Here is a 26,293-nt window from a genome sequence, read left to right on the forward strand (position 1 = left end):
GAAGTGACAAACTACTCCAGCATCTTTTCTAGGAAAATCCTAAATGGAGTCATAAAAAGTCAGACTTGATTGAAAATGACTAATTTTTTTAATTGTCTAGGTAAATGCCTTAACTTTTCACTATGTTGTCTAGATAGTAATCATATCTTTTTGTCTATCATTTTTTGCCATCATTTTTTCCCTTTCCTTTGCCAGAATCAATTACAATGGCCATAATAAGTTAAGTGAGAAAGAAGAGCAGACTAGATTTTTTTGCTCTGTGTTTCCCTTTTATTTCTATGTTTAATTAACTTGTCCTCAGCAGGGGGTCTGTAAATTGTGGCAGCATCAGAATATGTCAATGTGGTTTTTGCCTAACACAATCAGTGTGCTGCTTTCTATTCCACTAACTACAGATACAGAAGAAAACAGGGCTGACAGTTTTTAATAGTACTTTAAATGAGCATTAGGATCAAGTGAATTTCACCAAAACAGGACCTACTTGCTTAAGAGATTTGGAATTAATCATAAAATAGGATTCTATAACTCAGTGGGAAGAAATTACTTTTCCCTGACCTCTAAGAAATAAGTTTCAGATTTATAATCTAACTTATTAAAAATTACCCCCACAAGGTGAGGAGCAAAATGAAGATTTGTGATATGTCTTTCAATAGCCTTGACCAAAAGTTTAGATTATAATAGGACCCCATCGTGTGTGTCTGAAAATTTGTTTTATAATATGTATAGCTACTTTATTTTGAAAGAAAACTAACAAAGAAAAATAACTGAGATATAGAGGCACAAAATACCTTCACGTGATGTCTGTGTGCTACATGGATGCCTTCCATGAATCAATTAATAAATTTTAACTAAGGTGATACAGATTCATGGAATCATAACTTAAAGCTACAAGAAATGGTCATTTATAGCTGAGGAAACTGAAGCAAAGAAATATTGTTATTTGGCCAACGCCACAAAGTTCACCAGGGATGGAGTACCATCTTGACTCCAAATTCCAGTGTCTTTTCAAAGGTATTGCTGTGGGTGTTGCTTTTACCAATTTAAACCATTTTCCTTATATGAATTATGCTTTTTCATAAATTTAAACTATATCAAATATGCTTGGTTGCCTTCTTTCATTCTTGAAGAGGATAAAAATGACATTACTATATTAAGGTCAATTTACTGTGTCCGGCTGTGGCTGATCAGACCAATATGGGCACAAATAGTCCAAGTGCACATTTAGAGAGAATTCCCTAAATTTGCACATCTTGCATTTCTTTTGAGCTACTTCAATTCTGCTTTGCTCATAGGGAACAGCACCTTCTCTAATGAGGGTGCACCATGCTGGGTAGTCCTGTGCCAGTGTCTCCCATATCATAAATCAATTCTAAAGTTCCTAAAAGAGCATGTTCCCTGCATTGATGCATAAATACATTTAAAGGTGCCCATATTCTCTGAATCTTTTTCATATCCCACTATTTTTTTAATGGTATTTTATTTTTCCACTTGCATGTAAGATTTTTGTAAGATTTTGAGTTTCAAATTTTCCTTTATCCCTCCTTTCCTTACTCTCCCTCTCCCTAAGATAGCAAACAATCTGATATAGGTTTTACCTGTACAATCATTTTAAATATATTTTCATATTAGTTATATTATAAAAGAAAAATTAAAACAAACCATAAGAAAGAAAAAGCAAACATATAAAGGTGAAAATATTATGCTTCAATCAACATTCAATCCATAATTTTTTTCTTTGGATGCAGATGGCATTTTCCATCCCAAGTCTTGAATGACCACATTGCTGAGATGAACTAAGTCTATCATACCTGGTCATCACATAATCTTGCTGTTACTGTATATGATATTCTCCTGGTTCTGGTCACTTCACTCAGTATCAGTTCATATAAGTCTTTTCAGGCCTTTCTGAAATCATCCTGCTCATCATTTCTTATAGGACAATAATATTCCATTACCTTCATATGCCATAACTTATCCAGCCTTTCCCCAGCTAATGGGCATTTACTCAGTTTCCAATTCCTTACCACCATAAAGAGAAGTGCTATAAACATTTTTGAACATGTGAGTCCTTTCCCCTCTTTTGTGATCTCTTTGTAGTTTTCAGTAGTGACACTTCTGGATCAAAGGGGATACATAATTTTATAGCTCTTTTGGCATAGTATCAAATTGGTCTTCAAAATGACTGAATTAGTTCACAATTCTATCAACAATGAATTAGTGTTTTAGTTTTCCCACATCCTTTCCAGCATCGATCATTATCTTTTCTTGTCATCTTAGGTGATCTGATAGATATGGGATGATATTTCAGAGTTGTTTCAATTTGCATTTCTCTAATCAACAGTGAATAATCATATGAAAATATCTTTTCATATGACTGTGGATGGTTTTAATTTTTTCGTATGAAAATTGTCTGCTCATATTCTTTGACTATCAATTGGTGAATGGCTTCCATTTTTATAAATTTGATTCAATTCTCTATATATTTTGGAAATGAGGCCTTTATCAAAAAGACTAGCTGTAAAAATAAAATTTCCAGCTTTCCATTTCCCTTCTAATCTTGGCTTCATTGATTTTATTAATGCAAAACCTTTTTTAATTTAATGTGACCCAAAATATTCATTTTCCATTTCATAATGTTCTGTAGTTCTTCTTTGGCCATAAAGTTCCCCAGAAAGGGCTGATTTCAATCTGAGGTAAATGATCAATAGCTTCAGCATTGAATGATTATGGTCTGTTGAGAACACTATGGAAGTGTTTAGCTTATTTATCTAGGATCATGCCCTTATCACTAATCAATGTGACTCCATCAGCTTGGAATAATTAAGATATGCCATAGGTCTTTGGCCCAACAGAAACCTTCAGTACATCATAAAAGTGTTTAGGATGTTACAATCAGCATACTACTGAATTTCATCTGCCTTTTTACTCATCAAGAACTCTGCAACTTTCGAAGCTTTGCTTGTATTTTATTTTTGATGAAATCAAATGCAATTTTTTTTAAAGATAAATGTACCATCCTTTTTGGTTCTCCAAGCTGCAGCTCCCAATTTGCTATAAAGATCACTTTAATTAATTTTGGCAAGTATTTATTGAATACATATTATAGTCAAGATTTTATGTGTAGGATTAAATGAAATAACCTATATAAAGTATTTTGCAATGTCACTTGGTATTGCTTTAGTCTGGACCCGTGGGCTCATCATCATTGAAGGAATTCCAAAGTAGAAACCCTCCACAATACAAGATAGCAATTTCCCTGCATCTTAGAGAGTTCTTATAAGCACCAAAAGGCTAAATAATGTGTCTATTTTCCCAACACTTAATATGTGTCGGAGATGGGAACTAGAACTCAGCTTCTTGGACTCTTGAAACTGGCCTTTTCTCTATTACATCATACTTGTTTTTGTTAGATATTTATCTGCTATGCCTATGACTTGGACATCTGATGTTTCTTCTCAAGGCAGATGGAGGAGGCAGGTGATAGAGTCCTTAGGTTGGAGGAAGAGAGACCTGAATTCAAACACATCCTCAGTCACTTAGCTGTTTGCCTACATCTCCTGCTCTATAAAATAGTGTTAATAATAACATCTACCTGCCAAGGTTGTGGTAAGGACCACATGAGAATGTGTTGATGAAATACCAGACAAATAGTGTATACCTTTCCCATCCTCATTCCCTTCTCTTCTACTGCCCCTATTTCAATACAAGCATTTCCCTGATTTTATTCTTTTTTAACCTTCTGGCTTTTGGCATTCTTTTGTTTCTGATTTTCTTCCTCCCTTCCTTTTCCCTCCCCCTCTCCTCCTCCCCTTCACTCCCCTCCTTTTTTTCTCCCCTTCTTTTCTCCATTTTTTTTAAATCCCTATTACTTATCTAATTCAATTTGGAGGTAAAAGATACCTGTAGCATAATTTAGTCCAACTTCACTATTTAAGAGTTGAAGAAGTTTTGTTTAAAGTTGTTATGGAACTCACCAGTGTCACACAAGTAATAAGTAGCAATCAGGACCTAACTTTCTGGTTGATTTCCGCTGGACTCTGATTTCTGGTATTACTAATCTGATGTCACTCTTCAGCCTTCTCCTGGACTACCACTAATCATTTTTTTAGACCCAGGTTTCCCTTAACCTAACTTTATGTTCCCAGTCTTTCCATTGGCCATTTTTATGATCAACTCCAACCCATATTCTGGGCACAGATCCATGCAGAAGTTATTGAAAGCTCTAGGAATATCTGGGGGTCACAGAAATACAGAATCTCAAAAAGTGAAAGAAATTTCGGAGACTGAATAATCCAAATCATCCCTGTTTAAGAAACCCCTTCACAGTACTCCTGATAGCTAACGATCCATCCTTTGGGTGAAAACACTTGTCATTCATTCTTTCATTCATTCATTCATTCATTCACCCACCCACTATACCCAAAAGCTGTACATTTTTTCTATTAGCTAGCTTTAATTATTAGGAAGTTCCCTTTAAGTCAGTGAGTATAACTTATAAATTTAAAGTAGAATCTGTATATTAGGAGATTGTACTATACTCTATATTATCTTTTTTAAAATTATTGTTACCAGCAAAGATTTTGTTTCTAATCATTAGCATCTGAGATCTTTGAATACTTTAGTGGCACAGTGCATAGAGTATTGGAGTGAGGAAGATTTATCTTTCTGAGTTCAAATTTGCCTTCGATTCTTTCTAAGCTGTGAGATGCTGGGCAAATCACTTCTGTTTGCCTCAATTTCCTGATCTGTGAAATAAGCTGCAGAAGGCATGGTCTAACAACTCCATTATCTTTGCAATGAAAACTCCCAAAGTGACTCAGAATCAAGTATGACTAGAAAAAAAGATAGAAATCTGAATTTTAGGGTTGCCTGGATTTCACACAAGAATATCACTTATTCTGTGTCTTTGTCTTATTTTCCCCATGAATAAAGCTGGGGTTGGTAGTTCATTGTGGTGCTTAAAATTATAAGTGAATAAAAATAGTGGAAGTGTGTTAAGATTTTATATACAAGCTCCATATAATGGAGGGCAATGGAATTCTTCCCTGAGCTAATCTTATTTAATAAAATGTGCTTTTCTTCTTACTTTTTGCTATAATTTAATCTTAGTGTTCAGTAAAGTCCTGCTTTTAGTGTCTGTTCTCAGCAGTGAACTGTTTGTCAAATTTCCATTAAGCTTAAGGTGAAAAATTAATGAGCCACTCACTTCAGATATTTCAAAACTAATGCTAGTCTATTAGTAATGCAGGAGAAAGTCAAAGCTGTGGGTATGTACAATTAGAGTGTAGGGATCACCATATTTAACTTTTGAAAATTTATTATTTCACATCATTAGCAGGGCATTCTAGACTATCAAGGAGGTACATTTAATGGTCTTTTATCAACAGAGAAATAGATCTAAAAGATCATTTTTATTTATTTAAGTTTGTATTTGATCTAGTTCAAAATATATTATTTTAAAGCAAAATGAATATTAGTAACACATTGAAAAGTCTTAACAGGACTAGAGATGTGCTAGTGATAAGGAAGCAGCGTATGTGAGGGATGACCAATGGGCTGTCTCTGTGTTCTGCTGATACCTTTGGGATATCAAGAGAAACTACCTAAGACTATATGCATGCTGGCTAGACATCCTGTGGCTAACTTATTGTTTGAAAAATTAGTCAGATTTACAAAGAAGGGACCCATGTGGATAGGGTCCAATTATTGGAGCTAGTTTTTCATACACGCGAGATCAGAGATTCAATTTAGTAAAATTTATACATACATATATGTATATACATAAACACATGCGTGTTTGTATGCATATATGTATACACACATATATCTGGATGGATGTGTGTATATATACATGCACGTTTGTATATTCATGCATATCCATACACACAAACACGTGTGTCAGAGAATTATCTGGGTAGAAATTTCAGGATTGAGTTTTTAAATAATTTTTACCAGAAGTCTCAACTGTAATAAAATTATAAATTAGAACAGTCAACAAATATTTTCTAAGCACTTATTCCAGGTGCTATTTTTTGAGACTGGGTGTTTCTAGCTCATCTAGAGGTACAGAGGTTGCTCACAGAACTGATCCATTACTGATTGGCATAACAGTTTCAAACTGCTCCATTTCTGACCTGACCTCCCTCCTTGGGCAGCCAGATGGCTCCTTCCTCCCTCTGGCACACCATATTGATCCTGAATTTAGCGCAGCTATCTGATTGGTTTTGGTCAAATGATCCATCAGCTTCAATCAATTGCATAGCAAGGGTTATAGGCATGAGCCATCATGACCAGTCATATATAAGTCTGAATATGTATTGTTTAGTTTATGATTTTTAATTTGTCACATCACTAGTATTTGGTTCTTATATCATTAATGCTCTCAATTTTGGTTAAGCAAGATAAAAAATATGATACAAAATCTAGTTATCAGAAGTTTAAAACATGGATCTGAGAAAAGGAAATGGCCTCCAAAGCCCAAAGGAGATGCTTTAGGGGAAAAGCTGGACTTGAACCTTGGTTCCCATGCATAATGGTGTGTGAATTTGTGTAAAAGTCCAGGAAGATAGAATTAGAGAAATGAAACTGGAAGGGACCCACAGCCTATCTAATTTTAAATGCTCTTATGTTACAAAAGGGGAAACTGAGGAGGGAAATTAAATCACTTGTGCAAGTAGATGTGAAAGTGAAAGGGTTTGGATCATTTAAGCTCCAAAACAGCATAATAATAACTGTGTTATCTTCCTCCTAGAGTTACAACAGAGAAAGGGTAATTAAAAGAATAGAATTTAAGCTTCTTGGAAATCAGGCTAGTTTTATTTTATTTTATTTAGCTTTTGTTTTTCTAGTATCGTACTAGAAGTTGTTATTAAATTGAATTAAATTAAAATGTGTTATTCTGTTATAGCATTGACATATTTTAATGAATGCATGATAAATAAATGCTTATTGAACTGAATTGAATTGTTTTTATTCTTCTACAAATTGTATACATATTAAAGCTTATAGTACAAATGATCCTCACCCAAACTCAAGAGAAACAGCTAGAATTCTTTTTTCTTAGGAATGACTCTTTCTATTCCTTAGAGAAGGCTTTTTTCCCCCCCAGTAAACTTTAAAACCTAGACATTTAGCATTTTCTGTAGCCTTGTAGTTTTCAGGTGATAAATTAGGAAAGTACTTCTATGACTTATTTTCCCATTTGTATATGGCCTGTCTTCTGATGCCTAGATCATAGTAATGTGAAACACCTCATCCCTTGTATCCCTGTGAAATTAACTTGTTCAAAATTTTTAGCTATGCTTATCCCCAGTAAAAGTGCAAGGGAAATATTGGCCTGTACTGGAAAATGCAGTGGGCTGCTTGATGCTACATTTCTGAACTTACAAATACACAGATATATATGTGTGTGTGTTTCAAAAGGGAAAGAAACAGAGACAGAGACCAAGAGAGAGATCAAAAGACAGAGAAAGAAAGAGACCAAGAATCAGATAGACAGAGAGAGATAGAGACAGAGAAAGAGAAAAACAGAGACAGAGGAGAGGAGGGAGGAAGAAAGAATGGGGGAAGAGAAGAGAGGTGAGATACACATATGTACACACAGATATTTGTATACATGGAAACATAAAAATCATTTGTGTCTGTATACATAATTTCCCCTTTTGAGGCAGGATATATGTAAAATCCCACCTATTTGAGGGGGTTTCTTGCTTTCATAAACATGTTTTGCCCTTTTTTTGACTCTGGAGCACAAAGAATCTTATTTCTTCTTTACTTTCCAGCACACGGATCCTTTTGAAATCATATCTCTCCTTTCCACCCCCTCCCCAACACCTCCAAACTTTGTCACATTGATGACACTCAACACATGAGGAAACTGAATCCTAGGAGCAGAATTAGAGCTGAGTAGCTGCTGACCCCCTTTCTTTAGCATGTCACAGCTAATCTATGCTTTGTAGCCCTGGGATAACCATTTCCTGTTCAGAATCTTTCTGGAAATCTTTGTGTTGTTCCCTTCCTAAGCATCAACTCCTGCTTTTCTTATTGCAGATGGGAGCTTCAGAGAAAGCCGGATGGACCTCACACGTTTGCTGGTGCAGCCCATCTCTGTGTCTCTTGCTGCCAAACTGTTTGCTTTGCCCAAGGAGCGAGGTCAGCCTGGCGCCTGCAAGCCTCTGCAGTTCCCACAGGATGGTAAGCCAACCTTGTCTATCTGTACATCCTGAGGTTCAGTTCTAAAACTAGTCCAACCTGTGAAGGAGAATACTTTATAGTGGGAAGTGAGCTGAAGGAGAAAGTCAGAGAAGCTGAATCCCAAATTGTTTATTTTCTCTCTCTTTTTTTGTGTTTATTTTTTTCTGGTAACAATGTATATTAACTTTTTTAATACACATTTCTTTATGAATCATGTTGAGAGAGAAAAATCAGAACAAAAGAGAAAAAACCACAACAGAAGGGGAAAAAAAGTGAACACTGAGACTGTTTTTACTGTTCACTAGCTAATGAACTTGGTCAGGTCACTTTCCATCACTGATTGGAGTCAGAAAACCAAGGTTCAGACCTTACTTCTAGAGATTGCCCTCTGTATGATCCAAGATAATTCCTAATATTTATGGGCTTCTGTTTTCTCATCTATAAAATTGGAGAAGGGGTGGATTAGACGGCCTTGGAGATCTCTCATAACTACAGACTTATGGTTCTGTAAGGATTTTGCAATAACTCCGGAAGTTCACGTTACCTCTAACTCTGTCTTTCACATGACTTTGCTAGGCAGTAGGTACTCCTGAAGTCCCTTAGACTTGAATCATGAAGAACTGGGTTCGAAACCATTCTCAGGCATATCTGCATGTACAAATATATTATGCATATGCAAATATACACACAATCACAATGCATGTTATGTATGTATATGCATGCATTGTGTATTTACATGTGTGTATTGTTGTGTGTGCATGCATCTATGTAATTGTGGTTGTTGTTGAGTCCTGTCTAAATCTCCATGACCCCATTTGTAGTTTTCTTGGCAAAGGTACTGGAGCAGGCTGTCATTTCCTTCTCCATCTCATTTTACAGAGGAGGGAACTGAGGTAAATGGGGTTAAGTTACTTGCCCAAGATCATCTAGTTAGACCAGATTTTATCTGACTCCAAGCACTCTAGTTGCTGTACTACCTAGCTGCCATATTCTTATGTATATGTAATACAGATATATAATACATATTATAGACAGTCTCCCCAGTATCCAGCACAATATCTGGCCCTCAATAGTTATTTAATAAACACTGATCCTCTGTAATTCTGTGGAGGATACATTTGGGGAAATGGCAGGAAGAAATACTTGATAGCTGCCCCAACAGAGAAGTCCATCCACACCAAGGGCCATGAGTTGTCTTAACCCCCCCCCCCACTCTTCCATCCAGCTCTGCAGATAAAGCAATGGATGGATACATTTATGGGAATCTGCTTAGTTTGATGGGTCCAGGTTTCAGCTTTAATGTCCCCCTCTTCTTTGAAGATTCAGTGGGTAATAGGTATTAGGAAGTTGGGACATAGAGTCTTTTAGTAGGAGTCATCAAAATCTAATTCCTTCAATTGACTAAAAAAATCCCTGCATCTTTTCTGCATCATCACTCAGGAGATGCTGCTCGAGCTGCAGTATTTTGTCAGGGCTTGTTGGCTGAGGAAGGCTAGAAGTAAAGCATCCTTGCTTCCCATAATAGGATGAATGCCATGGTCAGAGTTTATATCTGTCTTGAACATCAACATTTGAGTTCTAAAAAGCAACTTAAACAAATAAACATGGTGTTATATTGTCTTCTATTTGTGAAGTGAAGACTTTTTCATCCATATCTGGGGAGCACTTGTCCACACAGGTTTTGCCCAAAACCTCTGCCCTCTAGAAGATGAGGAAAGCATTACAACAGAGAATGCTTGGTGGGGCCAGAGAGACAAGGATGAATTTGGGATAGTTCCCTCCTCAAGCTTAGCCCTTGCCAAGTCATACAGATTATCACCCTCCCAAACTCGTTATCAATTTAAGCAAAGCATAAAAACACAAATCATCTATTGGGTAAGGGCTCAGAGGGCATGGTGGAGACCTCAGGAGTATGGTGGATGAAAGACTGTTTCTCCATTGTTGTTACATGCCGGTCTATAGGAGAGAGGAGTTGGTGTGAGCCCACATTCTGTTTGTTAAAAATACACTGGCAATTAACCATCCTTCACTTCTCCAAGAAGGGATCTGTGCCTCCTGATATTTTCATGTACAATAATCCCTCTCTCATGTCAATTCTGAGACATTTGTCTTTAAGGAATCCATGGCTCAGTCATTTCAGCAGGATGGATAATAGGAGTTAGGACAATAGAAAGAACGTGGATCCATGGGGAAGATGAATTAAAATCTTGACTCTATAAGTTACCAACTGTGAGACTTGAAGTTACCTCTCAGGCTCAATTTCCTCATCCTTATGATGAGAGGGTTGAACCAGATAATCTCTAAATGTCCCTATCCACTCTAAATTAGTATCCCAGAAGTGAATCCTACTGGGCTGCATACCTAGAAATAGTGAGATTATAATTCTATTGGTCCTGCCAGGATCATTTCAAACAGATTGTAGTTACTTCTCAGATGCATGTTTTGAGAAGCTGGACAGAGTTCAGGGACAAGTTGAGAAACTAGAGAACGTTCAGAGATGAGTTACCACAAGTTTCCACTGGCCATGAGTTTGAGGTATATAAGGAGTGGTTAAAGAAACTAAGGATGTCTGGCCCACAACATTCATATATTTGGAAGATAGTTATTTAGAAGTGGGGAAAGATTGGTTATTTTTTATCTCAAAGAGCGGAATCCAGAGTTTTGGGCAAAAATTGAAAAGGGACAAGTTTAGGTTTGATAAAACAAAACAAAACAAAAAAACCCTTCTGAAATAGCTAATTAATAGAAAGAATTTATTAAGTATCTATTATATGTCAGAATAGTGATAAAAGTACAAACCTCAAGTCCTTACCCTCAAGGAGCATATAATCTATAATGGGAAGACAATAATTATAGGATATTTGTGGTCACAGAGAAGTTTTTGTATTTGCAGTTGCAGGAGTGGTTAATTGATCCATAGAAGGATTATGTAAGATATGTATTCCAGAAGCAATGATAGTATTGATTTGAGTGCTATGGTGAGAATAAGAGATATGAGGAGATTGGGGTAGGTGAGTAAACAATGTGTACTGTATAAAGGAGGAATGGGTTATCTCAAGTAGAGATGGCTTTCTTTAATTTAGAAATTTCAAGGAAAATAATGGACGACCACTTAGAGGATATAGGTTACAGTAGAGATAGCTTTCCTGCATGGTATCCTCAGAAGACCATTGAGTCCCTTCCAACTCTCAAATGCTCTAACTTTAATTTAGGTAAATGAGTTAGTGACTGATCAATCTGAATATTTGGATCATTAAAATGAAGGCTTAGGGCACATTAGAAAGAGCACTAGGCCTTGAATCATGAAGAACTAGGTTCAAAACCATTCTCAGACACTTACTAGCTGTGTTATACATGGTAAGTCATTCAGTTCTGTTTGCTTCAGTTTCCTTATCTGTAACATGAGCAGAAGAAGGAAATGGCAAACTACACCTGAAGCTTTGCCAAGAAAACCCCAAATTGGGTCACAAAGACTTGGATATGATTGAAATAATTAAACAGTAAATTGAAGACAATTTTGAATTTGCCCTCCATGCCATCTTCTGGAAACTTGATTTTTTTTAGAACTGATTCATTTCATAGTTTTGACGGGGTTTTTTTGGTGAATATTTATTTTTAAAAGTTTTTCAAAATATATAAATTAATCATATCTTATCTATGTGTATATAAACACACACACACACACACACACACAAGTATAGAAATCACCTTGCCAACAAAGGTTCATATATATAGTCACAATTCTGTTATTTTTTTTTTTTCCCCAGTAACAACGTAGGATCTTGAGAGTTAAACTATAAGAAAAGCTGAGAGGGACAATTAATGCTTTTGAAATGTAGGGCTGGAGAAGACTTTTGAAAGTTTCTTGGTTAGTAAAGAGATCAAATCAGTCAATACTTAAAGAAATTAATTCAGACTATTTGTGAAAAGGACAAATGCTGCAGCTGAAGCTTAAATACTTTTGCTACACAGTGAGAAGACAAGACTTATTGAAAAGACCCTGATAGGCAAGATTGAATGCAAAAGGTGAAGGAGACGGCACAAGATGAGATGGATAGATAGTGTCATGGAAGCAATGAACATGAGCTTGGACAGACTTTGGGAATTAGTGGAGCATAGAAGGGCCTGGTGTGCTAAGGTCTGTGAAGTGGCAAAGAGTCGTACATGACTGAATAACTCAGAAACAATAACTATATGTGTGTATCTGTGTGTGTGTATACACATATATAAATGTATAATATATACACATATTTATATACATATATGTTAACATGGAGAAGACTCATAGAAAATGGTTCAATTATAAGCATAAGATACTTAGAAATTTTCAAACTAAATGTAGATTTTTGAACTTAGTGTATATTTTACATAGTTTTATATTGTACTGCTTAACAAGTATAACAGAATTTGATTTAAAAAACTAATTTTATGAATTGTGCTTTAAAATGAAACTTGCATTACAAAGTAGTACAAGTAATGATGAGTTGAGGAAATTATCATATTTAAGTAGTGGGATACAACTTTTAATTCTCCAGCCCACTCTGGAAATCCAGGAAGCCTGTGCAAATAAAATGATTGCCCATTCCACTCATTCATCGTCTTGCATTCACCATTAAGGTTGTACAAAGTTGGGTGGTGCAATGGATATAGCCTGGTGAGCTTTAAATTATGAAAATGTGACTTAAGTCTTTTCTTAAATGTGCACTAGCTAAGTGGCCCCTCAAGTCTCTGATGGACTTAGTCTCTTCAATAGTAAAAGGCATGTTATAATGGCACCTACTTTCACAGGGTAGTTGTAAAGATCAAATGAGACAATATTTGTAAAATAATTAGTACAGTGCCTGAGACATAGTAAGTATTTAATAAATGCTTATTCCCTTCCTTTCTCTTCTCCCCCAAAGCCATTTAGACAATCCAGTGGAAGGATGTACAGGAAACAAAATGCAAAGACCTTTATGAAACTGATTAGAAGAGGCAGGAAGAAAGAGGGGGAAATTATTTGGACAGTTAAGACAGAATTGAGAGAAAAGAGCAAGGAAAGAGGGAATGATGGTGAGGGAAAGGGCAGGAATAAATTGTCTGAACTGAGTCAATTTCCTGCACATGCACTCCACTCTATTTGCCGGAGCATAAGCATTCTCAGTGTTCTCCAATTCTCTCAATTGATCAATTTGTTATCAGTCTGTCTCTAAGATGTTCAATTAAGATGCAAAAAGAATATTGGTTTTCCCAATAATTTTTCTCAGTCTTAGAAGGAGAGCCTTATGTATGATGATAAAAAAAAAAAAAAAAGTGGTAATTTTTAATCCAGCAGTGACTACCTGGGAGTAGAAATAAGAAATGAATCAAATTAAAGTAAGGCTCTACACGTAGATGATCAGTCCCTCAAGAGGAATAGAAGGTCAGATTTTTCTATTGCTGAAACCTCTTGGTACTTTCTCATCATCTATGACAAGTTATTGTACAAGTCATTTTACACATATCCTACATAAAAGGATATCCAGACGTAACTTCTTTCTTTTCTTTCTCTTCACACTTCAATAAACTCTTAAGCAAGAATTAAATTTCCAGCTATATAATGCAAGAATAAATTATATCCTTGACCTATTTGAAGGTAATCTGACTTACAGTTCTGTCAGCCAGTTGGTCTACTGCTGCTGCTTAAAAAATCTTCATATTTTGGTATTACTAGGACTCAGCTTTTGGAATCTCAAATGGATAAATGATTACACATAAATTGACAAGGAGTGATGAGCTCAGAACTGATATGAAAGAAGCATTTCAGGAAATATTTAAATTGCCATTAACCGGAAATGTCAGTGCAGAAGAAGATTGGGACATTTTTTTTTAAATTTTTGATGAATGAGACTAAACATTCTATACCCGACAATCCATTGAGCTTTAAGACAGATTGAAATGCTCATGAAATCTGAAAAATAAACATAATTTGAGGACATCTTCACATGTTTCCCTTCATAATTTATAATTCTAAAATGACTAATACCTTTATACCAGTAGAACCTCTATTCCTTTCACCTCTCCTGTACTCTGATTGATTCACTCTGTCTCTGTCTCTGTGTGTCTCTGTCTTTATCTGTGTTTGTGTGTCCTGCCTTTCTGTCTGTTCCTGTGTCTCTCTGTCTCTGTTTCTCTGTCTCTCTCCCTCTTTAATTTCTTTCAATGTAATCAAAATTACATCAAATATAAATTACCATCTTCCTTATTTATATCTTTGATCCAAATGGTTAAATAACTACATCAGCCTCTCATCCGCTATTTTTATCCCATAGGATCTGAGGACTGGAGCTCTATAGCTGGAAGGGATCTTGGAAATGATTTAATTTACCCTTCTCATTTTGACAAATAAGGAAATTGAGATGAACTGACTTGTCCAAGGTCACATGTAGTAAGCAAAGGAGCCAGGATTCAAATTCAGGCTCAGTGCAGCCAGTTTTAATGCTCTTTGTACAATTCTGTATATACAGTTATTTCTTTATTTAGACCTACTGTCTATTATTTAATCTGTGTCCATATCCAATGTCTTGTTGTAGAAGCTACATCCAATATAGTCCTTCCTGGTCTTCTGGACAGAGTTCTTTTAATCATCATTTTATTACCATTCTATTAATAATATTTTAATATTACTATTACTACTAATGTTATTATAATTAATTATTTATTAATTATGATTAATATTATTATTATTACATCCTATTTAATATAAGGATGTGTATCTTCATAAATGTGGGTTTAGGCTCCCTCTACCTGAGGAAAGCTATAAAAGATCTACAGCTTTAGTAGAAGGCTTTCAAAAAAGCTGCTACAGCAGAAGAAACACATCAGCAATCTGAAGCCATCCCTGCAATGAGCCTCCCTGAGTTTAGCCAAGCCAACCCCACAGGAGAGCTCCAGCCTCCAATGCTGGGACTGCCCTGGAAGACTCTGGAGCTCTGGGACCTTTGGTCACTTGGGCTGCATTAATGCTACTTCTCAGTCCCCAGAGGGACATGGGACAGCTTTGGAAGGCGACTACACATTTTTAAATTCTCCCTGAGGAAAAATTGTTGGTTTTGTGATTGTTATTGCTTTGCTTTTTTTTTTCTTTTTTAAAAATGCTCCCTATTTTTAAAAGTTAATTCATTGTCAGCACCATTGGAAACAAACTCGTGATCTCTTGCAATGTATATTCATTATGAATGTCTGCTTTTATCTAAAACACATAATTTATTTTAAAAGCTTAATGAATATTTTTCTATCACAAAAAAGTATTTCCTCTATGTCTGAAGAAACTCAATGCTATTTAAAGTGATGTGAGGAATATAAAAGAGTCTATATCTTGGAGCTGGATTCAAATGTGTCTCTGATCCTTATTAGCTGTGGCATATGAACATAACTAAGTCCTGTAACATCTCTGAGTCTCATATTCTCATCCGATAATTGTAAGCAATAATAGCAAACAATAGTAAATAGTAAACAATAAGCCCTATTTTATAGGGTTCTTAATAAGGCTCAAATGAGATGATGAATTTGAAGCAATTTATCAACTTTAAAGCACTATATCAATTTTCACTTTTATTCTTTCTCAGTGGCCAACTCACTAAATCTCAATATTGTCACATATAAAAGAGGGACGATATGTGTAGTAACTTCACCTAGTTGGGAGGCTCAAATGAGAAGATCTTTAAAATACTCTCTGTGTTCATTGTTCTAAGAGAGAGGGAAATAGAAATAGCATTATTTTCTTCACTATAAAATCCCCCAGTGGTAGTATGAATTATTTAGAAGTTGGAAATATAGTGTTCAATGCAGACTTTAAATTACTCTTTAAAAGCATATTCATTTAGTAATATCTTAATGCATTTATCTTCATAATATCATGTTATTAATTGCCCTTGCTTGTTTTTCTGTGGCTGAATTTGAGCGCTTTTCATTCTTTCCAATTTAAAAATATATGCTAGGAAGTGTTAAAAAACAAAAAACAAACAAACAAACAAAAAAACAATTAAAACAATAAACTGCACGACATTAAAGAGCCGGGGCATTTTTCTTAAAGAGAAAGTCTTCAGCTAAATGAGCTTTCCTCCTTTAAACCTTTGTTATTGTCATACATCAGAAACAGCTGTTGTAGGACATATGTGGCTCTTGAAATAATTCTTTCCATACCTTTTAAAAATATCAATACTAAAGAGAAAGTTGTCAGGACATTTGATCTCTTCCCTCCGAGAAATAGCATTGGGAAGTGCGATTTTTGTTGTCATGGGTCTTTAAAAGAAATTAAATTTTACTTTTTGTGTATCTGATAGAAGAAACCTCTGAGTCTTTCTGTCACTTACATTGAAAACCTTAGTTTGAGATGTTTTAAACTGAAGCCCTTACTTTTGTTGGGATTCTTACCAGATACAAAGAGCTGTTACTTCCAAATACATTTCTGTTATTTGATATCATCCAGAGGTTATGAGATCAAAATTGATCAAGCAACTCAATTGCCTTTGAGCTTGTTTAATTCAGTTGAATTCCAGTTTGATTTTGAGAAGTTCTGAAATGCCCCTGGACCCAGTGGAGTTTGAAGACATGGATTTTAATTCTGGCTCCGCTTTGAGCTTCCTGGGTGAACTGGATCAACTCCCTAAGCCCTATTTTCCTCATTTCTAAGATGAAATTAATAGTAACTTATACGTATTTCACAGTGTTAATTTGGAGATCCAGATGGGATAACGTATAAAGAATGGTTGCAGAGTGTTAAGTGCTCTATAAATGTCCAATATTGTTATTAGTTCTCAATCCATAGACCACTTGTGGGTAAGGAGGCAAGGTTCAGTGACTTCAGTTTTGTTTTGTTTAATTTTTCCAATTCCTCAAATATTTATCATTGGAATGTGATTGAATGAAAAAGCATATTTTAAATGTTTACTTAAATGCCAGACACTTGTGGGCATGAAAGTACAATTTAAAAAAATAAAAATAAAGACAACACAGTCTGAGGTTTCATACTTTTATTAGAGAGAGACATGTATTCAGGACTTGGGTCACAGGGCAGATGGAAAGGCCTTCTGGTCATTTGGATTGTTATTTATCATTTGCTCTCTAAGAGGATCATGACATGCAAGTGAAGTGGCTTTAAGTGAGGAAAGAGTGTGTTTTTCTTTGTTAGGAGGAAATCCTTATCTTTCAGGAAATGGACTTTCTGGCTTTCTTTATGACATTATTAGGGTATCAGTGGAACACACAGGCTTCCTGAGGTACTCCCTCACCACATTGCCAGCCCACCTTCTTCACTCTTCCATTCCTCAGACTTTATCTTACCCTGTTTCTCTTTCGTGTTCTTCATTGCTTGTTCACACCCTTTATCTTCCCTCTATCTGAGTGATTTTCATTTTTAATTCTTCACAGACTAGTGTTCTGTGACTTGTAGTTGGTGACCAAAAAACTATATTATTTGAACTTGCATGTTTCAATTTAATTTTCCTTTGTGCTCCCCCGTTGCCTCCAGAGCTCATGACAGAATTGGCCAAGCAAATCGATTCCCTCCATGACCCAGTTTTCAATCTGTTCCAGTAGCCATATTTGCTGGTTCTCTTTTGGCTGAAACACTAAAGTGATTTCCTATTAACCTGAATCAGATTTAGGAAGAAACAGAGCATCTAGAAGAACTTCCCTAGACTTGGTGTGAAACTAACATCAGAGTCAGAGTCAGGGACACAATGGATTGGCTGCTGCCATATAGTGCCACTTTCCCCCCCATGGCTGAAGTATATAAGCAGAAACCGACACCTGATTTCATGATTTTTGACTTTGACACCCCCTCGACCCACAGAGTACAAGAGCTCTCTGGAAAGGAACAGATTTGGGAGATTTGAAGTCATACTTCACATCCAAAACATTCATGAAATCATGAAATCCACTCTTAAGACTGGATAACATTTGACAGCTATAGGCTTGGGAGATACTACCTTGAATAAATATATCATGCAAATAATATAGTTTTAGTATTTTAAACTGTATCAGAAAGTTTCCCGGTTTTATTCACTATGACATGAAGCCTTTCTGGATTCCAGCTACCCCAGCTCATTGTGCCCAGCCTTCCTAGTTGTCTGAGCTTTTAAAATTTCTCTTTTATTTCCAGAAGTAGCCATAATTGAGTACAGAATGAAGCAAAATATGTAGATCATTAGATTAAAAGATGTTTGTTGTTGTTGTTGTTGTTGTTAAATAGAATTTTCATGATAGTCTAATAATTAAAGCTGCCACTGGGCTGCAATATTCAGCCATCTCCATTTTCAAAACAGGGGCTATTTATGCATTGAGACCATGTTCAGTCCTGGGGGAACCCTGGCCTCTAATGAGAAGATTGGAGCTATCTTTTTTTTCATATTCTTTGGTTTGTTATATTCCCACAATGGTCACTGGGTCCAATATACTGAAAACTTGGGTTTTGAGTCTTTATCAAGAATCTCTTCAAAGTGAAAAGAAAAAAAAGGAAAGAAACATTATTAACATAATCATAAATCAGGTATGGGACAAATATTTATTTCCTACATTAAAAAGAAATTTTAAATATAAACAGAATTCATATTTTGGGGGGAAAGATAACACAGAATTAAGTGACTTAACTAAAATGTACTGCTATACTCTTCTGAAATATTGATACTTAAAACCTCATTAGCACTTGAAGCAATATGTGAGATTGCTGAACAAATGTTGTGACATTTCATCTTGGTTCTGTGTTCTTTACTGAAAAACATCAACCGACCAGTTAAACCAAGGCTTGAACTTTTCTTCTCACCGGGGATTGTCCTCTCTGATGGAAGAATTTTGCCAGATTGCAGCTCCAGTTGATAGGCCCAGGACTTCCAGAACTTCTAGAAAACTGGGACTCACAGTATTGCCTATGACCCCAAACACATCTACATGGTTATAGCTGTTTGTTCACCAATTTGAAAAAGAAAAGACAACAAAAGGCACACAGGGGCCTTTCATCTTGCTAGCATAGTTGAGCACTCCTACTATAACTATCTCCTAGGATCCATTGCCCCCAAAGCAGGATAGAAGTAGAAGGGCACCAGCTTCCCTAATCCACCACTGATAGATTTGTAGGTTACTCACATGATCAATGGTGAACAAGAGCCTTAAATGCTTGCTATGTGCCAGGTACTGTGCTAAGCCCTAGAGACAGAAAGAAAAATCCCTAAAGGAACTTATTTGTGTATCTGTGCATACATATTTGACCATATACGTATCTATCTACATGTGGATTCTATACACATGCTTATCTTGTATATGTATGTACACATATATATACACACATGCATTTGTAGTGTATTCCATAGTACACATTTACCTTGTATATGTGCATTCCTTATACATGTGTGAACAAGCACACATGTGCCCATATATTCATTTGTTTCATGCAAACATGTAAATGCCTTGTGTGTGCACACAATGCATGCATATTGTGTTTATATAAACAGGTATCGTGTATAAATATGCACACACTTGTATGTATGTACACAAACACACATGCATATTATGTACACATGTGTCATGTTTATGTATACATCTTGTGTGTGTGTATATATATATACATGTACAAAAATACAATGCATGTGTGTGTGTGTCATCTGTAGATATATCTATCTATATTTTGCGTATAAACGTACATATCTTGTGAGAACCATCTCCAGTTGTCCAGATCTGCATCCAGATGGCTCTGGAGAAGAAAGTCAGACAGGTGACCTTGCACAGCCTTCCCTGAATCCAATTTACTTGCATGTCACAGTGTTACCCCCCTGATGTCATGGACCTCTTTCAGAATGAAGGATGTATCTTGTATACATGTACACAGATGCACACATGTTCTGTGTATATGTGTATATATGTCTATAGGCTATAATATGTGATAGGCTATAACCTTGGATTTTGTGCAAGTGAACGATCAAGGACCTCCTACAGAAAGAAGGCAGCTTAGGTACTATTTGTGATTCTCTTTCTGACTGTGGACAAATCACTGTACTTCTTTGTGCCTCAGTTTCCTCATCTGTAAAATGAAACTAATAATTATAGTACCTACTTTACAGTATTATTATTATTAGAATCAAATTAGATGAAATCTAAAAGGGAAACTTGAAGCTGTTTGGTCTATTGCAAGTGAATGCCTGCCCAAAACTCACTTGACCTTTTGGACCAGGACAGTTCTTCCTCAGAGTTGGACAAAGATTTGGAGGATTGTCATATGACTGTCCTATTTCATTCAGAATGAATCAGAGAAAGGCTCCTGGGCCCTGAGCACAGATTCCCCCATTTATAAATTTTAGCTGTCTAGAATTAATCAGTCCTTAAACAAAGATTCTTTAAGCACCACCTGTGTTCAAGGCACTGGGATACTATGAATAAAAAAAAAAAAATCCTAAAGAACGAATACTCTTTGGGCCATTAGTATCATAAGTCATATTTATATTATTAATTTGCCACATAAATGCCAAGAATCCTGCAATGCTTAGGTGAATAAATTTCTTAATATGTGCTGAAGAATTAGTATTGAAGGCTGAAACAAGGGACTTAAGTGGTCTGGATTGTCCAACATCAGAAAATGCTTGAAAATTCACTGAAGACAAAGCATGTTATGTTTATTAAGAGAGAAGTGGTAGGAAGGAGTGGAGAGGCAGAGATTTCTGAGAAACTAAAAGAGATATCTCAAAGACTATGAATTAAAGTTTGTCTGGGTTAGCCAGACAAGAGCCTCTCTGGACCATCTGCACTTTTTGTTTTTACCTTTTTATAGATAATGTAAAGAACATTTTTCTCTTATTTCTCAGTCTTAGTCAAATCAGAAGCCACAAATTTATTTAGCCAGGAGGGAGGGAGGTACTTTTAGGTAAAAGCAATAAGTGACTGACTTCCATTAGCCTCAGGTGAGGGAGGCAGGAAAGGGAAGAAAAAGAAGATAAGAAGTGTCTTAAGTAATGAAAGATTAAGGCCTTGGCCTAAGGTCAAGCAAGGCCCAATCAAAATTGGGAGTTTAACCTTCCTGACTCTGAAGCAGGATCCCTTCTTACTGTAACTCACTGCCTATAGATTTATAATGGTTAATAGATTTACTATGCTTAATTTTATTTTATTTTTTTCAAATTCTTCTACTTTATAGCATGCTTTTTAAAATAATAGCTTTTTGTTATCAAAATGTATGCAAAGGTAGTTTTCAACATTCATCCTTGTAGGACCTTGTGTTCCAAATTTTTCTCCTTCTCTTGTGCCAACCCCTTCCCCTAGACAGCAAGCAATCCAATATATGTTAAACATGTACAATTCTTATGCTTAATTTTAAATAACAGAAAATGTTTAAAAAACAGAAATAACAGAAAATTCTATCATATTTTTATTGATGCATTTTGGGTTTTGCATCATATTTCCTTTCAAGTACTCTTTCCAAGTCTTCCTGGTAGCCTCATCTAGCAACAGCAAAAACCAGTTAAATAACACTGATATGGTGATGATGATGAAGATGGATAATAGTCTAATAATAATATACAAAATTGGCCCATCACTTCTCCACTGAAAAGAAGTTTGTTCCAGCATCAATCATCTGGAATCAAGACTGATTAATCATTGTGTTTTATTTCTCTGTAATTTTTAATGTGTGAGATATGCATAAATATACATATACTATATGTTTGCTAATATAAATAAATAAAAATATATATTTATATTATATATAATTTCTGTTTAAAAATGTTTTGTTAAAATAAGTAAAGTTATCTGAAAATTTAAATTATATGGCATATATCTTCCTCGATAAACTTGGTTAAATGAGATATACAACATTCATGCTTTGAGCAATGAAAAGTGTTTAAATAGATAGAAATGAAATTTAAATTATATGGCATATATCTTCCTCGCTAAACTTGGCTAAATGAGATATACAACATTCAGGCTTTGAGCAATGAAAAGTGTTTAAATAGATAGAAATGAAAACAAAGGTTGGAAAATTGTATTAAAATTATCCTTTGATGCATCTTCCCTTATAGAAATCAGAATTGTGACAATGAAAGTTCAGACAGTCACAGAATACAAGAAACTCACCAATGTTGTTGGTTATCTCAAGGGAGCGTCATTTCCTGGTAAGTAGAACTAAACAATCATAAATTGAAATTCTTAGAGCAGCATGAAATAATTGTAAATCCTACATATGCTTAAATTTAATAGCCCAGCTTAGAAATGATTGGAATCATATTGCTTTAAAAATTAATGTTTCCTTTTTTAATGTGTTCAATGGAATGAGGCTCTTTACCATGTTCACTTTAATGAGCTTGTCATTGTATACTTAAAAAGATATTGGTTTTAATAATATACATAGAGGACTATCCAGTGGATTTCATGCTGGCTGGGGCTTGGACTATCTAGTAGAATATAAGTTTCTTGAGGACAAATTAATGACTGTGTCATTTTTGATCTTTGTAATTCCCCAATACCCATAACACAGTTCTGCACATGGTAGATGCTTAATAAATATTTGAATGAATGTTTAAAAATACCTACACATTAAGAATCCAAAAGTAAAAACAGCATAATCAAAAAATAAAACAAACAAAAAAATGAATATTTATATGTAGTATATATGATAGTTAAATATAATATATATATAATATATACATAATATGTATTCATTATATTTTATGGGGTTGCCATGAAGCTCATATATATTAATGTTGCATGCTTTGCAAAATTCTATGCATAAAAGCCCAGATATTTATATAATAAAAGAAGCAAAAAATAATTCTTTCACAACACAATTTGAGGCAGAATTATTTATAGCCATTTGGTACATTTTCTATTTGGTGTAGTTAACAATTTACTTTGCATACTTCTGTTCTCTGTTCTGTGTAGTTTAGGTTGGGATCTTTCTTGGGTTAACAGTGGAGAGTAACTAACCTCGTTTTAAGCCAATACAGTTGGTCCCTAGGTTCCTAATCTAAAAGAATGAAGACTTCTGAGTTTTTAACAGTCCAATGGTATCGTTCTAGGAGATCTATTAAGCTCAGAGGTAGTAATGGGCTTTCTGAAATTTACTTACAGTTAAGAAACTTGAATACCCCTTGAGCCAGTATCCTTAATGAATCAACAATCTTACACATAAGAAACAAATGATCCTTGTAATTTTAACTATTGAATTTGAGCCATTTCAACAAAATGATTTTCCAAAAAGGATCTCTAGCTAAAACATTACAAGGATTTATAGCCTGTACAGTATTTGTCAGTTACTATTAGAAAATCAGAGGACAAAATTATCCTTGTTTGGGAGAAGAAAAGAAAAAAGTTATTTTCTGTTCAAGTTCAATCTTTTAAAAAATCAAAATTAAACTGATATAAACAAACACTATAATCAATGCCATATAGGGCATAAAACTTAATTCGTTTTTTCCATTAGAATACAAACATGACTGATCTCTGTATCTGATCTAGTAATATCCTAATGAGGTGACTTTGAACATAAAAGCAAGTCACAAAGTTATATTACAACACTTTTTGATATATAGCTTACCAAAAGTAAGCACAATCTTAAGTCATAAATTTAGAGTACATCTGGAAGATAAAATAAAACATTAAACTCTTCAATGGCACTTACTAATCCAAGGTTTACAGCTGTAGACTTGAACCTCAGAAAGTTGGCTAAGGAAAATCCATTTGTTACTGTACCATTGATACCCATCTCTACCATGATAATACTTTGCCTTCTCTCTCATTAAGAAACTCGTAGAAAAATAAAATGTGTCCTTCGAATTTTCTTAATCATAGCACCAGTCAGACAGAAGTGACCTCATAAACTTATCTATTCAGTCAATAAGTCACTTAAAATTTATTAAATGTCTACTATGTGTTTCAGATACTGTGCTAAGTGCTAAGGATGCAAAAAAAATAAAAAGGCAAAAGATAGTTCCTACACTCAAAGAGCTCACAGTTTAGTGCACTATCAATGATAATTAAAGATCGTCTTGTAAATAAAGAAACTGATGTCTGGGAAGATAAAGGTACTTATGTGAAGAATGTTCTAATTTTTTTTTTTTTAAGTATAAGATTACAAAGGAATATAAGTAAGGCAGGAATGCAATTATATCAAAGTAGTAATCAGAATAAAAATAGAAACTCACAGACTCCAAATTAAGAACCCCTGGTACGGTGAAAAGAGAACTAGATTTGTCATTATTTCCAGGGTCTAAATCTCAGCCCTTCCACTTATTAACTGTAGGATCCTGAGTAAGGCAGTTCACCTCCATAGATCTCAATTTCATTTATAGGATAGGAGAATGGACTAAATGAGGTCTCTTCTATCTCTAAATCTATGATCTTACGAATTAACAGAAAAGCTTATGAATCTCAGAATAAGTTCTTTCTCCCGTGGTAGTTCAGGGTCAATTGCTCAAATAAATATTGCAGTAGACTTAGAATCAATCATAATCAATAATTGCAAAAGTCAGCCAACCATACTGCAGTTTTATTCTAGTTTTATTCACACCTTCTAATTCTAGGACTGAGTCAGCAATGTAAGTAAATATTGTATTCATGAGCCATGAAGACCTATCAAATCACTTAGATATAAATGCCAGGTAAATTTTGGAAAGTTAGTTGAAATAAATTCAAACTATCAAAAGTATGTGATTTTTTTTTTTTTTTCAGTATAAGAACTGCCCCTGAATTATGGCAAATTATAACTTATCTATCAGTTAGGGAGTTGCCTAAAATCTAGAGAAATCAAATGGCTTGTCTACTGTCAAGTGGACTTTAACTCAGTTAAAGGTGGGTTTTGAAATCCCCACCCAGGTACACTCTCTTTTAGATACTATGAATACATCCTATTGTGCATCAAAAAATGGTTTTAAAATTCCTTGTCTGAATGTCCACTTCTCCCCATTTAGCAAGGAGAAGAGGACAAACTTAGTGAAGCCACATTACAAAAACCAATTAACCCTGAGGGCAAAAAGGAATTTATAAGACAATCCATTTTTATTTGATATTTTTTATTACAATGACCATGTTTCCAAATCTCCATAAAAAGATGACCCATCAGGCAACAGTTAATTAAGATTTTATGAACACACCGAGACTGTTCCTCCCACAATACTTCCAGAAAATGTTGCACAAAGGTTTTTGCTGCCACTTTTGTGTTTGCTTAATGAATGTTTCAAAGGAAAGTATGTTATCTCCTAATCCTGGCTACATCACTGAACTGTACCATCTGCAGTTGTGTGTGTGTTTATATATATATGATATGTATACATATATTTGATATATATGTTTGATATATATCATATTTGATATATATGTTTGATATATATCAAATATACACACACATACATACACATACTGATATGTGCAGAGTAGTTGAATGGACCAAAAAATGAAAACTGGGGGTAAACATTGACTCAATTGCTGCTCTCTTGTCCAATAGAGTATACATTGCTAATAAATTTATTCTTGAGGGTTAATTGTAAAAATGTTTCTTCCCCAGATCGGTATGTCATCGTGGGCAGCCACCATCACAATCCTTATGGCTACAATGGACAAGAATGGGCAAGTGGAACCGCCATCATCACAGCATTTATCCAGGCCTTGATGCTAAAAGTGAAAAGAGGCTGGCGACCCGATCGGACCATCATCCTATGCTCATGGGGAGGAACAACTTTTGGAAATATTGGCTCCTATGAATGGGCAGAGGTAAAAAGAAAACTAGGGAGAGTGTACTATGTATTTTCTTGGCCTAAAACAATATAATATAAATAATATAAACTAATATATATATATATATATATATATATATATATATATATATATACAATTTAGTAGAACTTAAAATAATAGGAGGTAGTATAATATGTGAGAACATTGGATGTTGAGGTTTTAAAATCACAGCTTTTTAAGGAAAAAATTCTTAGACACCAAGAAAAAATATTTATAGGACATTCCTTTGTTTTCCTAGTTACATTAATAAGATCTATAATTTTATCAGTATGACCATTCTTTGACCTGTGTTCAAATCTCACTTCTGATGCATTCTGATGTGACCTTGAGCATAAATCACTTTTGCGGGCCTCAGTTTCCCTACCTATAA

The 26,293-nt window shown here is 34.9% G+C and overlaps 1 protein-coding gene across 6 annotated transcripts in view; it reads left to right on the plus strand.

The window, feature by feature from the left end:
* Nucleotides 1–26,293, plus strand: part of NAALADL2 (N-acetylated alpha-linked acidic dipeptidase like 2) — a 1,183,950-nt gene that overhangs the window by 831,211 nt on the left and 326,446 nt on the right. For all 6 annotated transcript variants that reach the window (XM_031957680.1, XM_031957679.1, XM_031957681.1 and 3 more), the window contains 3 exons: nt 8,050–8,193; nt 22,215–22,307; nt 25,694–25,899. In XM_031957680.1, the coding sequence (XP_031813540.1) occupies nt 8,050–8,193; nt 22,215–22,307; nt 25,694–25,899 (443 nt within the window). The remainder of the gene's footprint in view (nt 1–8,049; nt 8,194–22,214; nt 22,308–25,693; nt 25,900–26,293) is intronic.

This window comes from Sarcophilus harrisii, chromosome 3 (assembly GCF_902635505.1).
Source record: "Sarcophilus harrisii chromosome 3, mSarHar1.11, whole genome shotgun sequence".
In the NCBI taxonomy this organism is placed as follows: Eukaryota; Metazoa; Chordata; class Mammalia; order Dasyuromorphia; family Dasyuridae; genus Sarcophilus; species Sarcophilus harrisii.